The sequence below is a fragment of the Gymnodraco acuticeps genome, unplaced genomic scaffold, assembly GCF_902827175.1.
Source record: "Gymnodraco acuticeps unplaced genomic scaffold, fGymAcu1.1, whole genome shotgun sequence".
In the NCBI taxonomy this organism is placed as follows: Eukaryota; Metazoa; Chordata; class Actinopteri; order Perciformes; family Bathydraconidae; genus Gymnodraco; species Gymnodraco acuticeps.
In genome coordinates this window covers 1-13,977 of record NW_022990637.1, presented here as the reverse complement: position 1 = coordinate 13,977, position 13,977 = coordinate 1, and the positions used below count along the sequence as shown (strand labels likewise).

The 13,977-nt window shown below is 45.0% G+C and overlaps 1 protein-coding gene across 1 annotated transcript; it reads right to left on the bottom strand.

Annotated features, from left to right (window-relative positions):
- Positions 1-1,071: 1,071 nt before the first annotated feature.
- On the bottom strand, positions 1,072-13,968 carry LOC117554727 (nuclear receptor coactivator 2-like; the record flags this gene model as incomplete). Its single annotated transcript, XM_034229218.1, is given in 6 exon segments — positions 1,072-3,494; positions 7,865-8,063; positions 8,483-8,660; positions 10,944-11,134; positions 11,984-12,061; positions 13,681-13,968. Coding segments are annotated over 5 exon segments (930 nt in total), but the record flags the coding sequence as incomplete, so codon positions are not given.
- Positions 13,969-13,977: the final 9 nt, after the last annotated feature.

Genomic DNA, 13,977 nt, shown 5'->3' with positions numbered 1-13,977 from the left:
CGCACCCCCCTGCACGCCGATGCTATCTCTCCCCCCCCGTGGAGTTTAGATGGAGCTGCTATGACTTGGATGTGGTGAATTAGGAGGAGAAAAGATTACTGCAACACCTCTGACTCTATGCCAATGATACGATCTGCTTTAAATGCATTTTCCTGATGAGTTACTGCAAGTTTTTTTTTAAGCAAAATCATTCGTTTTTGGGGGTGAAAATGCAAATAAGAAAAACTCTGTTATGTGCTATTTGTTTCTGTCCTTGTCCCTGTGAAAAAAAGTGATTCGATGTACTTTAAAATGTAAGAAATACACAGAAGAAAGCAACAAGCACAATAAATGAACGAGTGCTTCCTTAAATGCATTTTCCTGTTGAGTTACTGCATGTTTTTTTTGGCAAAATCTGACTTTTTTTCCTGTTTAAAATGCAAATGAAAACAACTGTGGAGTCATTGGTTTAGTCCTTGTCCCTGTAACGAGTTATCCAATGCACTTACCATGTAAACACATCCATAGAATAAAGCAGCATTCACACAAAATGAAGGAGTGTTACTTTCAAACCTGTTGAATTTTGCATTTTATTTCAAGCTATTTTGAGCAAAATTAAATTTAACTACTTTTTTTTCTATTTATTCTTCTCTAATTTCTTAATTGCAATTAAAAAAAACAGTGGAAAGCTGTTTTGCATCAAGCTTGTCGCTATTAAACAAAAACATTTTTTTATTATATCACAAATGTTAAGGGGTTTAAATCGCTCTGTGGTTTTTCGAGGGAGATACTTAATCTTATTTCCAATTATCGTTCAATGAATCAATCAATATTTTTTATTTGCAGTATCACTATGGCAGTATACACTTTACATTTATAAACAAATACACAGAAGGAAGCAGGCAAGCACAGGAATAAACACGTTATATAACTGATATTAGTGTATTTAGTCGCTTGAGCCGTTTTTAAATAAAGCGTTACATATTCTGTGCACTCATGATGGAAATACAATCAATGCATGGGGGGGGGGGGGGGGGTGGGGGGGGGGCGTTATTATATATAAACTTCACGTCACAGAAATAAGAGTCACTCTGTTAAATACTGCAATAACAGATTCTTTATTTACAAGGCAAATAGCATCAGCGAAGCCATATTAGTTCACAACTTGCATAACTGTGGTTTCTCTTGTATATCTAACTTTGCATAAAACGCTCACACACACACACTCGCGCACACACACTCACACACACTAGGGGTACAAAGGTGGATGCGGGTATACAGTGTGATTCCTGTGAACAATGCAGAAAGAAAAACCAGAGGGAAACACAAGCTTTCTTCAGAAAGTCCATATATTACATATTGCTTCAATATCCCTATCATCAAAAACAGTGAGAGAGGAGGGGAGGAATAACACAACAGAGAGCCATGAACTGAGCGATGATGCACCCGTTCAATATTGTACACAAGTCATTATACAAAATTTAGACAGACAGCGGCGTAATGTACAAGAACGGACAAATCTAAGGGCATTATGCTAAGGGTGGTTAGCATTTCAAGGTTGCATCTTAGCTCTAAGAAATTGGCAGACAATACAAAAGGGCATTTAAAAAGTTCTTTAAACCAAAAGCTGACGAGAAAAAAATAGTTTTAGTGGGGTCCAACGCCTGGATACTTGTTAGGGGCATTGGATTTGCTCCCGTCCTCATTATAAATGCTAAAAAAATATGCATTGCTACCACATGGCGTTAAATCGTTTTTATTTTTCAAAATCTTGACAATCTTTGGAAATTTTGCAAAGGGCTGTGATCGTTTTTTTTTTTTTTAAATGGCGTCAAAAAAGGCTTTTTCCTGCACGACTGTTTGAAACAATCAAGACAGCATTTATCAAAATGTGAGACGTCTGCAAAAAAACACCAAAAAAGAACATGATTCTCAGATTCAGCGTCGTCTCGTTTACAACCAATGGGAAAGCTCCTCTAAACGCTGAGGTCACATCCTTTAATGACTTAATACATTCAGAATGACTTCCTGCTTCTCTACATCACGACCCTGTTTAGTGACATCAACTTTGTTTCCGCGGGGCCTCAAAGCGAGGAAAATAAAAGCTGGTAGAATTCAGAAATCCAATTGAAAAAAGGTGAAGATCATTTGGCTTGCTCCAAGTTTGTCCTGGGTTGTATATATATATATATATATATATATATATATATATAAAATGTATTTTTGAGGTTAGAGAGGATGACTCGGACCACACTGAACTCCCCAGAAAGAGCAGCGAGTCGTTTAATAACTGCCTGAGGTCATAAATATGGCTAAGTGTGTGTCAGAGCAGGGTGAGCGTGACCTCTGACCTCTGCTGCATAATCTAACATCGCTGCGTGTGGATGGAGACTCTCCTGGTACAAACTGCAATAAAAAAATGTAATACTGCATCCAAAGGTGGAGCAAAAAACGTGTCCTTTTTAAGTCAGGAAACTGTACAAAAATTACAAAAAGAAAGGTTATTGCTTGTTTACATCACACCGGAACAGTTTGCACCGAGCAGCTCGTAGAACCAGACGACATAGAAAGCACACTTTGTTTTGTGTATGGCTGTGTTGAGTTTTTTTTTCGTGGTGTTTCTATGCTAAAGGCAGAGAAGCAAGCGATAATCTGTACACTGTATACAGAGCACACCCACCGTACACCCCCCCCCCCGTCTGCATCGTACCATCACACGAGAAAGTCGTGATCAGACGGGGAAACAAACCGGTGAAATAAATAGGAAAGAAAACGTCTTACTTATTGGTATGTACAATCTCTGTGATTCATTTTATAAACCCACATTTCTGACCATCGTCTTCTGAAACTAAGGACCAAAGATAATCCAGATTCAGTTAGTAAGAAGACTGTTACTGTTAAAATGATAAAAAAACAAAAGTGCCTCTTTCACACTTTTTAGAAATCTCCGTCTCTCGTTGCTACTTGGATAAAGAATCATCTACAATAATTAAAATCTATACAGAAAAATAAAACTTAATTTAATACACTATATAAACCTCTTGACTAAATTAGTCTAATCATACACTCAAACCATTTTCCGCAGTGTGTTTTCAAAGATCTTCATTCTACATCTTCACGACAACTAAAATAATCAGAATAAAATAACAAAAAAAGGCAAAAACCCGGCGGGAGTCTGTGTTTCCTCCGGCCGGACGAAAATCAGTGTACGTCATTTTTGAGATGAGATTGTAAATGGCCCGGCCGTCCCACTGAGAGGAATACATTCATCAGAAGAAGATCCCAAACACCCCCAGGGTTCAGTAACCCCCCCCACAGGAAGTCACACTATGGTGAATGCTTGCTCTCCTCCACCATCACTTTCCGGGGTCTCCCCCCTCAAAGCGCAGGGGTAGAAAGGGGGAAGGCGGGGGTCGTTGGTTACATGTTTGTACAATTTCTTTAAAGAGGGGCCGGAGTCTTCCTCTCCTCCAGCTGAAGTTCAGGTGACGACTCCATGAGGGTCAACAGTATTTCTGCAGAGAAACGACACACACGTTAGCATGCTAATAAATACAAAACAGTAACTTAGGCTTTATCTTAGTAATCAAAAACAGAGGTAAATAATATTAGAGAGGTGCAGGAATGAGTCCTAAAGTCATGTGACCGAGCTGTAGTTCCTTTATAGCCCAACATTAGCCACCTTTAGTTTAGCGGTGGTGACGGGAAGTCATGTGACCGTGCTGTAGTTCCTTTATAGCCCAAAATTAGCCGCCTTTAGTTTAGCGGTGGTGACGTGAAGTCATGTGACCGTGCTGTAGTTCCTTTATAGCCCAACATTAGCCACCTTTAGCTTAGCGGTGGTGACGGGAAGTCATGTGACCGAGCTGTAGTTCCTTTATAGAGCCCAACATTAGCCTCCTTTAGCTTAGCGGTGGTGACGTGAAGTCTGTGACCGTGCTGTAGTTCCTTTATAGCCCAACATTAGCCCGCTTTAGCTTAGCTGGTGGAGGACGTGAAGTCAGGTGACCCGTGCTGTAGGTCCTTTATAGCCCAACATTAGCCACCTTTAGCTTAGCGGTGGAGACGTCAAGTCATGTGACCGTGCTGTAGTTCCTTTATAGCCCAACATTAGCCTCCTTTAGCTTAGCGGTGGAGACGTGAAGTCATGTGACCGTGCTGTAGTTCCTTAATAGCCCAATATTAGCCGCCTTTAGCTTAGCGGTGGTGACGTGAAGTCATGTGACCGTGCTGTAGTTCCTTAATAGCCCAACATTAGCCACCTTTAGCTTAGCGGTGGTGACGGGAAGTCATGTGACCGTGCTGTAGTTCCTTTATAGCCCAACATTAGCCTCCTTTAGCTTAGCGGTGGGTGACGTGAAGTCATGTGACCGTGCTGTAGTTCCTTTATAGCCCAACATTAGCCGCCTTTAGCTTAGCGGTGGAGACGTGAAGTCAGGTGACCGTGCTGTAGTTCCTTTATAGCCCAACATTAGCCACCTTTAGCTTAGCGGTGGAGACGTCAAGTCATGTGACCGTGCTGTAGTTCCTTTATAACCCAACATTAGCCTCCTTTAGCTTAGCGGTGGAGACGTGAAGTCATGTGACCGTGCTGTAGTTCCTTAATAGCCCAATATTAGCCGCCTTTAGCTTAGCGGTGGTGACGTGAAGTCATGTGACCACCTTTGGATCTTTATTTGATAAACTGCGAGTAAATCTAGTGATCTCTAGTAATTTCTATTTCAAAAACTCATCCTGTGATTTCTCGAACGCCTCCACGGTAAGCGAAGAATCAGAAATGGAGAAAATTCTTGAGGAATCGAAGTAAATGGGAGCTGTTTTTAACAACAGCAAAAAACACTTTTTTGTAGCATAAATGTATAAGGATGCTTCTGAATCTCATTTTCCAACTCTGTGTTGCAGAATCTCAACAAATGATCCTTACAGGGCTTTACAATATGTCACATTAATACACCAATGATATTCAAAGCTGGACTTCCTTCTGAGCCACAAACTATATAAAAAAATTGTTTAAAATATTTGTTCAGTTCTTAAAAATGACCAATATTCACCGAGACACTTCTCAGCCTTTTGATTCTGTGTTCACCGCCAGAAAAACGATGAATTTAAGGTAGAATTGGGTGAGTATGTGATATGAAAGAGATAATTTTAAGGGTTAATTTCCCCTTTAATAAACACAAAGCAACACCACACTTGAACTGGCAGAACTTGAACTTCCGTAAAAGCCCATAAACAATCAGAAAGCCTCCTGGAACGAGCGAGTAAATCACCAAAAGACCTCGCTAATGGGCGAACGGTAAATAATTGAAATAATCTAAGTGCCAATATATTCCTATAATCGTGGAAGGAGGATAAATCCAGTGACAGATATACTGGCGTGTTACAAGAGTCTGAAGTGCAGACGATCAAACTGCAGCAGGTTAAATATTCATGCCGCTTTATTGGGCTTAAAAGCATCACGAGCAACAGCATCGCACAACAACAGGAGAGGTTAAGACATTAAATAATCACCTCAGAGGGAGAAGGGAATATATCTGATATGTTTAATTAAAAGTCTGACTTGTTATCCGTTGTTTCTCGTCCATATGAGTGCAGGTCTGAGACGCATGGTGCAGGTCTGAGACGCATGGTGCAGGTCTGAGACGCATGGTGCAGGTCTGAGACGCATTGGTGCAGGTCTGAGACGCATGGTGCAGGTCTGCTGGTGCAGGTCTGAGACGCATGGTGCAGGTCTGAGACGCATGGTGCAGGTCTGCTGGTGCAGGTCTGAGACGCATGGTGCAGGTCTGAGACGCATGGTGCAGGTCTGAGACGCATGGTGCAGGTCTGAGACGCATGGTGCAGGTCTGAGACGCATGGTGCAGGTCTGAGACGCATGGTGCAGGTCTGCTGGTGCAGGTCTGAGACGCATGGTGCAGGTCTGAGACGCATGGTGCCGGTCTGAGACGCATGGTGCCGGTCTGAGACGCATGGTGCCGGTCTGAGACGCATGGTGCAGGTCTGCTGGTGCAGGTCTGAGACGCTGGTGCAGGTCTGAGACGCATGTGCCGGTCTGAGACGCATGGTGCCGGTCTGAGACGCTGGTGCCGGTCTGAGACGCATGGTGCCGGTCTGAGACGCATGGTGCAGGTCTGCTGGTGCAGGTCTGAGACGCATGGTGCAGGTCTGAGACACATGGTGCAGGTCTGAGACGCATGGTGCAGGTCTGAGACGCATGGTGCAGGTCTGAGACGCATGGTCAGGTCTGAGACGCATGGTGCAGGTCTGAGACGCATGGTGCAGGTCTGAGACGCATGGTGCAGGTCTGCTGGTGCAGGTCTGAGACGCATGGTGCCGGTCTGAGACGCATGGTGCAGGTCTGAGACGCATGGTGCAGGTCTGCTGGTGCAGGTCTGAGACGCATGGTGCAGGTCTGAGACGCATGGTGCAGGTCTGCTGGTGCAGGTCTGAGACGCATGGTGCAGGTCTGAGACGCATGGTGCAGGTCTGAGACGCATGGTGCCGGTCTGAGACGCATGGTGCAGGTCTGAGTCCAGACAGAGGAGTGTTTGCACATCATTCGGTAACGTCTGGGCTAAATGGCTCTAAAGTGCACGCTGATAATTACATCATTGTCCTCTAAGTTCATCAGAACTCTGCAGGAGTTACGTAAAGTAACGAGTAAATTATTCACGAGTGCGGCGATTCAATAAGCCCAAACACTTAAAGAGTCTTACGATAACACACACACGGAAATAAGGAGGAGCTGTTAGTGTTTCTGGGTCCCCTGGTCGCTGTTTGAGGGTCTATTTGGTTCGTCTTAAACTCCTCAAAGTGACCCTAAAGTCCTCTAAGGAGAAACACTGCATGTGAATAGGGGGAATATTTGAACTAACAGATATCACCATGAAACTTCCCCACTTGATAACTGATCTTAAGACAGTGCCTTTTAACATTACAAGTAGTGGTGCACGATAATTATCGGCCCGATATCGGCCCCAAAATCAATGTTGTTAGCAATTAAAGGGTTAAAATCCTGAACATAATTTAACATTTGGTATTTTTGATCAGGACTGAAGTTGATTGAAAGATTTAACCCCAAAAAGTTTTAAAAATTATTAATCTGTTGTCATTTTAGAGCAGTTTTTGGAAGTGGACATTTTTGTCCCGAATGACTAATTTGTAACAATCTTTGACATATTCAAGACTGTTGTAAAAACAGAGCCAGTCCCCAGATGTGTATTTTTTGGAAAATAACACATTTTCTCTGTTTTCATCATGAAAAAAAACAGCAGTTTCATGTTTTCAAAATGGCATTTAAAGGGTTAAAATCCTGAGAATGATTACATTCTTGGTATTTTCTATTAGGGCGGAAGTTGCTTTAAAGATTGAACCCAAAAAAGTTGTGAAAAAAACCTTTTAATATAATATTATCAAAGTCTTTTGCAGTGGACGAATGACTAATTTGCGTAGTCCAATCGAATGATACCGGAGGGTTAAAAACATGTTCTTGTCTTTAGTGTCCGGGACTAATAAAGTACAATAAATAACGAATATGTATCACTATTAAACTTCCCAAGGTTTTCTTGAATGTCATGTTTAAAAATGCAAAGAAAGCATTATGTACGCTAACTTTGGGTCGATTTAAGCGAAATATACGGACACAAATTAACCAATTTATGATATATTGCATGATAATTGTTTGATTTCTTTCCAGTAGTCTGAATAAAGACATGTTATGGAAGCTAAATAGCCTAATATCTCAAATTAACCATCGCAGGAACACCTGTTCTAGTCGCACCCTAACAATGCTTGAAAATGTAATTTTTAAAGTGAAATTTCAGGTATTTCTGGCTCTAAATCCCTCTTAAGTTCCCTCTCTTTAAGAGTGTTAATATGTGTTTACCTGCTCAGGCCCCATGGAGGGCAGCCCCGGCGAAGGACCCGAGGCCATGGAGGTGACGCTCATCTGGCCGGACATCTGGCCCATGCTGCCGGCGGCCATGTTGTTCACGGGGTTGAGGTTCATGGCGTTTCCTCCGTTGTACATGTTGCTGCTGCTCTGCTGGGAGAACTGGGGGGAGGCCTGCTGCGGTGGGAACATACTGGGGGGAGAGGGGGGAGAGAAAGGCTTTAATAACAGAGAGGAAACGATGCTTTAGGAGCACAGAAGAAACAATGCTTTAATAACGGAGGGGAAACGATGCTTTAGGAGCACAGAGGAAATAGTTGGGAGGGTTTCTGATACAGGAGGTATCATTTCTGGCTGCTGACATGAGGCTGCATCAAAACATTAATGAATCATCTGCTAAAACCTACGTTGATTAATAGTTTGAAGTGTGTAAAGTCAGAAAATAGTGAAAAATCTCCATCCCAGTTCATCAGATTCATTTAAATGTCCTAAAATAGTCAATTTGACACAATATAAAACACAGAAAAGCAGGAAATCTCCACGTTTGGAAAATGCATTTTCTGACATTTCTGCACGGAAAATGAACGACAGCATAGAGCGTGTTTTGTTCACCTGCTGCCTCCCATGTTGCCTTGCGGCCAGCCGTTCATGTCGGGGGGGGCCTGGAAGCCAGCGTTGCCCTGGCCCTGTTGCATCATGGGGGATTGTGTGTGGGCCATGCGGGGGGACAGCAGAGGGCTCTGAGGGGCCCCGGGGCTCACAAACCCCCCGTCTGCCTGCTGGCTCATACCTGAGAGGAGGGAGGGGGTATTTAGATATTTAGACTTCACTGAAGGGAGTCAATGTGACACTATGATGAGTGAGATACATGCATGGAAGCAGGCAAGGAAGCAGGAGGTAAGGGCGTAAGGAAAGGGAGTTCAGGAGGAAAAGGAAGCAGGAGTCAAGGGAGTAAGGAAAGGGAGTTTAGAGGAGGGAAGCAGGAGTCAAGGGAGTAAGGAAAGGGAGTTTAGGAGGAAAAGGAAGCAGGAGTCAAGGGACTAAGGAAAGGGAGTTTAGGAGGGAAAGGAAAGGGAGTCAAGGGAGTAAGTCAAGGGAGTAAGGAAAGGGAGTTTAGAGGAGGGAAGCAGGAGTCAAGGGACTAAGGCAAGGGAGTTTAGAGGAGGGAAGCAGGAGTCAAGGGAGTTCAGGAGGGAAAGGAAGCAGGAGGTAAGGGCGTAAGGAAAGGGAGTTCAGGAGGGAAAGGAAGCAGGAGTCAAGGGAGTAAGGAAAGGGAGTTTAGAGGAGGGAAGCAGGAGTCAAGGGAGTAAGGAAAGGGAGTTTAGGAGGAAAAGGAAGCAGGAGTCAAGGGACTAAGGAAAGGGAGTTTAGGAGGGAAAGGACGCAGGAGTCAAGGGAGTAAATCAAGCGAGTAAGGAAAGGGAGTTTAGAGGAGGGAAGCAGGAGTCAAGGGACTAAGGCAAGGGAGTTTAGAGGAGGGAAGCAGGAGTCAAGGGAGTAAGGAAAGGGAGTTCAGGAGGGAAAGGAAGCAGGAGTCAAGGGACTAAGGAAAGGGAGTTTAGAGTAGGGAAAGGAAGCAGGAGTCAAGGGAGTAAGGACAGGGAGTTCAGGAGGGAAAGGAAGCATGAGTCAAGGGAGTAAGGAAAGGGAGTTCAGGAGGGAAGGAAGCAGGAGTCAAGGGAGTAAGGACAGGGAGTTCAGGAGGGAAGGAAGCATGAGTCAAGGGAGTAGGACAGGGAGTTCAGGAGGGAAGGAAGCATGAGTCAAGGGAGTAAGGAAAGGGAGTTCAGGAGGGAAGGAAGCAGGAGTCAAGGGAGTAAGGGACGAGGGAGTTCAGGAGGGAAAGGAAGCATGAGTCAAGGGAGTAGGGACAGGGAGTTCAGGAGGGAAAGGAAGCATGAGTCAAGGGAGTAAGGAGCAGGGGAGTTCAGGAGGGAAAAGGAAGCATGAGTCAAGGAGTAAGGACAGGGAGTTCAGGAGGGAAAGGAAGCATGAGTCCAAGGGAGTAAGGACAGGGAGTTCAGGAGGGAAAGGAAGCAGGAGTCAAGGGAGTAAGGAAAGGGAGTTCAGGAGGGATTGATATGAAGGCAGTCAGATTACTGAGAGGATGATGGAACATGTCGTCCTACAGATCAGAGTCAGTCGCTTCCTCATTGAGGTCATTAATGAGCTGCCGGCGCCCCCTGCTGGAGAAACACGTGCTCACAGGACTCCATTTTGGAGTTTAAAGAGATTCAGAAACACTTTGATAATCTGGCGACACATAATCTCTATGTGACCTTTAAACATTTGATTAGTTCAAATTCAAGTGAAATACGCTTTTATGAATTTTCACATGTAATCTGTTGAAACCTTCACGAATACGTGATTTGTAATCAGATTACCTTTAAATCAAATCTGACTCAGATTTCTTCTTAAACCTACGTAGTTTCCAATGAAGAGACGGAAACTCACGACATTGCTTTCTAAATTAATTAACTTTTTATCAATGTTTGAAAAATCTTAAATGTTGCTATTTGATGCACTTTTGTATGAAACACTTGATGTGCTATTCTATTCCTACTATTGATGCTATTAATATATGTTCACTTCCTGCAGGAGTACCTTTCATTCGTGCCGTCTGGAGTCCTGTGCTCCACCTCTATTGAGACTTTTAGGCATTTGTGATTTCATTCTCACATTTCTTTAGTTTCTGTTCTCACACGCCCGTAAGTCTCAGGCCTGTCCTGTGGATCGCCGGCGATGATAATCATGACGTTATAAAACCGATACTTCCTGACATCTACCCAAACACACACACACACACTAGCAGGGTGGAGAATGGAGAATGTGGCAGGCTAGGACTTGGGACGGGGGTCTTCAGTACCTGAGTTGGGAAACTGAAAGGCACTGTGCTGCATTTGGGGGCTGAGTACGGCCCCATACTGTCCCATCATCATCTGGGAGGAGGAGGATGCGGAGGTGGAGGAAGAGGAATTGGAGGTAGAGGAAGAGGAGGAGCCATGCATGTGCAGCTGAGGGTTGGGGGGGAGGTTTGGGGAGAGAGGGGGGGAGGCCAGGCCTGTACTGGTACCGTAGCTGGGAGGGTAGGGGAACTGCGGGGGGGGCCGCATGTGGCCCTCGAGGGTTGTTGTTGTTCATGCTGGGGGGCAGAGAGAGGCCCCTCATGGCCAGGCTCCTCTGCTGCTGCTGCTGCCGCTGGCGCAGGTGGTTGCTTAGCAACTCCCGCTGACGCTGGGCCAACATCTGGGCGTTGATGGTGCCCTGAAGGAGAGAGGAGAGATCGATCGATCAATCAATCAAAGGAGGAGGGAATACAACGTCATGAGGAGAAATAATTGAATGAAAATGTGTAAAGCCGAACCTCATGACTAATCGAATATGCATCATATATGAATACAGGGTTACAAGAGGTGCAGTAACGGCCCGCCCACACTACAGCTTCAAAAAAAGCTTGGAGCTGGGCGTGTCTGAAGCTCGACCAACAACCAATCACATGACTCTCCCGCCCCTGACACACAAGCAGCGGTTTGATTGGCTAGAGCTTGTACTGGCATATGATTTGATTGGCTGACGCTTCCACCGAAAGCTTCAGAAGCTTCAAAAGTTGAACATTGCTCAACTTTTGCAGCCTGACAACGCCAGGAAAGCTCCGCTCTGCTTCCCACAATGCAGTTCGGGCGAAAAAGTGACGTCACCCGCCCCATTCAAAGTGAATGGGCAGACGCGTTGGAAACCGCTTTTGAAGCTGTCGAAGCTGTAGTGTGGACGGGCCGTAAGAGGGCATTGCACTATCAAGCCCGATCTCACCATGTTCAAATCAACTGCTTTTAATCTGTCATTAATGTTGTGTTTTACTCATGACTATTGGACCATGCCCAAACATGCATACAGGTGTACAACAGGTGCAGTAAGAGGGGGTTGCATTATGACGTTCAGTAGAGCTGCTACAAGAAACTATTTAGGTCCCATGAAAGGTTCATTAAGACGTCCGTGCCTCTCTGTGACGAAGCACTTTCCGGCTGATTCAGCTTCTCACTTTTCTCTATCTTAAGAAGAAGACGTTTCTCCACATGAAGGAACCCTCCGTTTACCAAACAGGTGAGCAGTTACCTGGTTGGGATTGCTGGCTCTGAGAGGAAGGTTCACATTCGAGACGCCGCTCATCTGGGCCATCATCGGCTGACGGTTCTGCAGGAAGAGAGAGAGAGAGGGAGAGGTCAGGGAGAGGTCAGAGAGAGGTCAGGGAGAGAGGGAGAGGTCAGAGAGAGAGGGAGAGGTCAGGGAGAGGTCAGAGAGAGGTCAGGGAGAGGTCAGGGAGAGGTCCGGGAGAGGTCAGGGAGAGGTCAGGGAGAGGTCAGAGAGAGGTCAGGGAGAGGTCAGGGAGAGGTCAGGGAGAGAGGGAGAGGTCAGAGAGAGGTCAGGGAGAGAGGGAGAGGTCAGAGAGAGGTCAGAGAGAGGTCAGGGAGAGGTCAGGGAGAGGTCAGGGAGAGAGGGAGAGGTCAGGGAGAGGTCAGGGAGAGGTCAGAGAGAGAGGGAGAGGTCAGAGAGAGGTCAGAGAGAGGTCAGAGAGAGGTCAGGGAGAGGTCAGGGAGAGGTCAGAGAGAGGTCAGGGAGAGAGGGAGAGGTCAGGGAGAGGTCAGGGAGAGGTCAGAGAGAGGTCAGAGAGAGGTCAGAGAGAGGTCAGAGAGAGGTCAGAGAGAGGTCAGAGAGAGGTCAGAGAGAGGTCAGAGAGAGGTCAGAGAGAGGTCAGAGAGAGGTCAGAGAGAGGTCAGGGAGAGGTCAGGGAGAGAGGGAGAGGTCAGGGAGAGGTCAGGGTCAGAGAGACGGCTTTATGTCATCCTGCTTAGATGTGAAACTATCAAGAGGAATCCTACATGACGGTAGTCCTTAAACAAAAACTCTGACTAAATACATTTGTGTTTTTCTATGACTTGAACGATAAGGCACCTGCGTCAGGAAACAATACCTGTGACGATATTAACGTGCAGAATTGTTGATGAGAAAATACTTATGTAGTTTAAAAACAAAAATGCTTGAGACATTTTCTTTATTGACAATAAGAGGAGATTAAATATTACTTATTGTTAAAAGAAAGTTGTATGAGAACAACAGGAGTAACGCGTTACTGAAGTTAAATCGGAAACATTGAATTTAATCTGATGACTAAAACGGTTTTCATTCACTTAAAATAAACAACATGTTTCTGGTTTGATTTGAGCAAGATGCCTCGACCTTTAATCGACTAAAGCTTCAAAAATAAAACGACCAAAAATTGAGACTAAATTGAAGAAATCTGACAAAACTAGCATAACTAAGGCTGCACGATTTGCAAAAATACCTCTCAACTAAATGCATGATCACTTCCTGCAGGTGGGGCAAAACAATAACTGTGACATTATTATTATATTGTTGATGAGAAGTTACGCGTTACTGAAGTTAACTTTGACAACCGGAAACATTGAATTTAATCTGATGACTAAAACGGTTTTCATTCGCTTAAAATAAATTGGCTTGATTGGAGCAAGACAAAGAGAAAATGCCTCGACTTTTAATTGACTAATATATATATATATATTTCTTAATGTTATTATAGTTTTCTTAAATAGTTCTCTATCTGTGTTTTGAATTTTAGTTTTATGTAAGCACCACGACACCAAGTTAAATGCCTCGTACGTGTCCACCCACCTGGTGATAAACCTGGTTCTGATTCTGATGGCACAAAAATCTGAGACTAAATGAAAGAAAGCCGACAAAACAAACATGAACGCACGATTTGGAAAAAGATAACTAAATGCACGATCTCGTACCTGCTGGGACTGAAGTCGGTGTTGCAGCTGCAGCCTCAGAGCGTTTGGCTGGTTTGGAACGCCCCCCCCAGGCCTGAGTCCCGGTCTGGCCTGCATCCTCATCATGGGGTACCCGGGGCGGGGGCCCATGGGACCCCCCAGGGGGTGGAAGCCCTGGTCCTGCAGGGGGTACCCCCCCCTCTGGGAGAGGTGAGAGGGAGGGGCTGCAAACTGCTGGGAGTACATGGGGGGCTTCTGGTCCATCAGCATGGAGTCCTGCTGGAACTGATCCTGCTCTAGGGACTGGTTCTGGAGAAC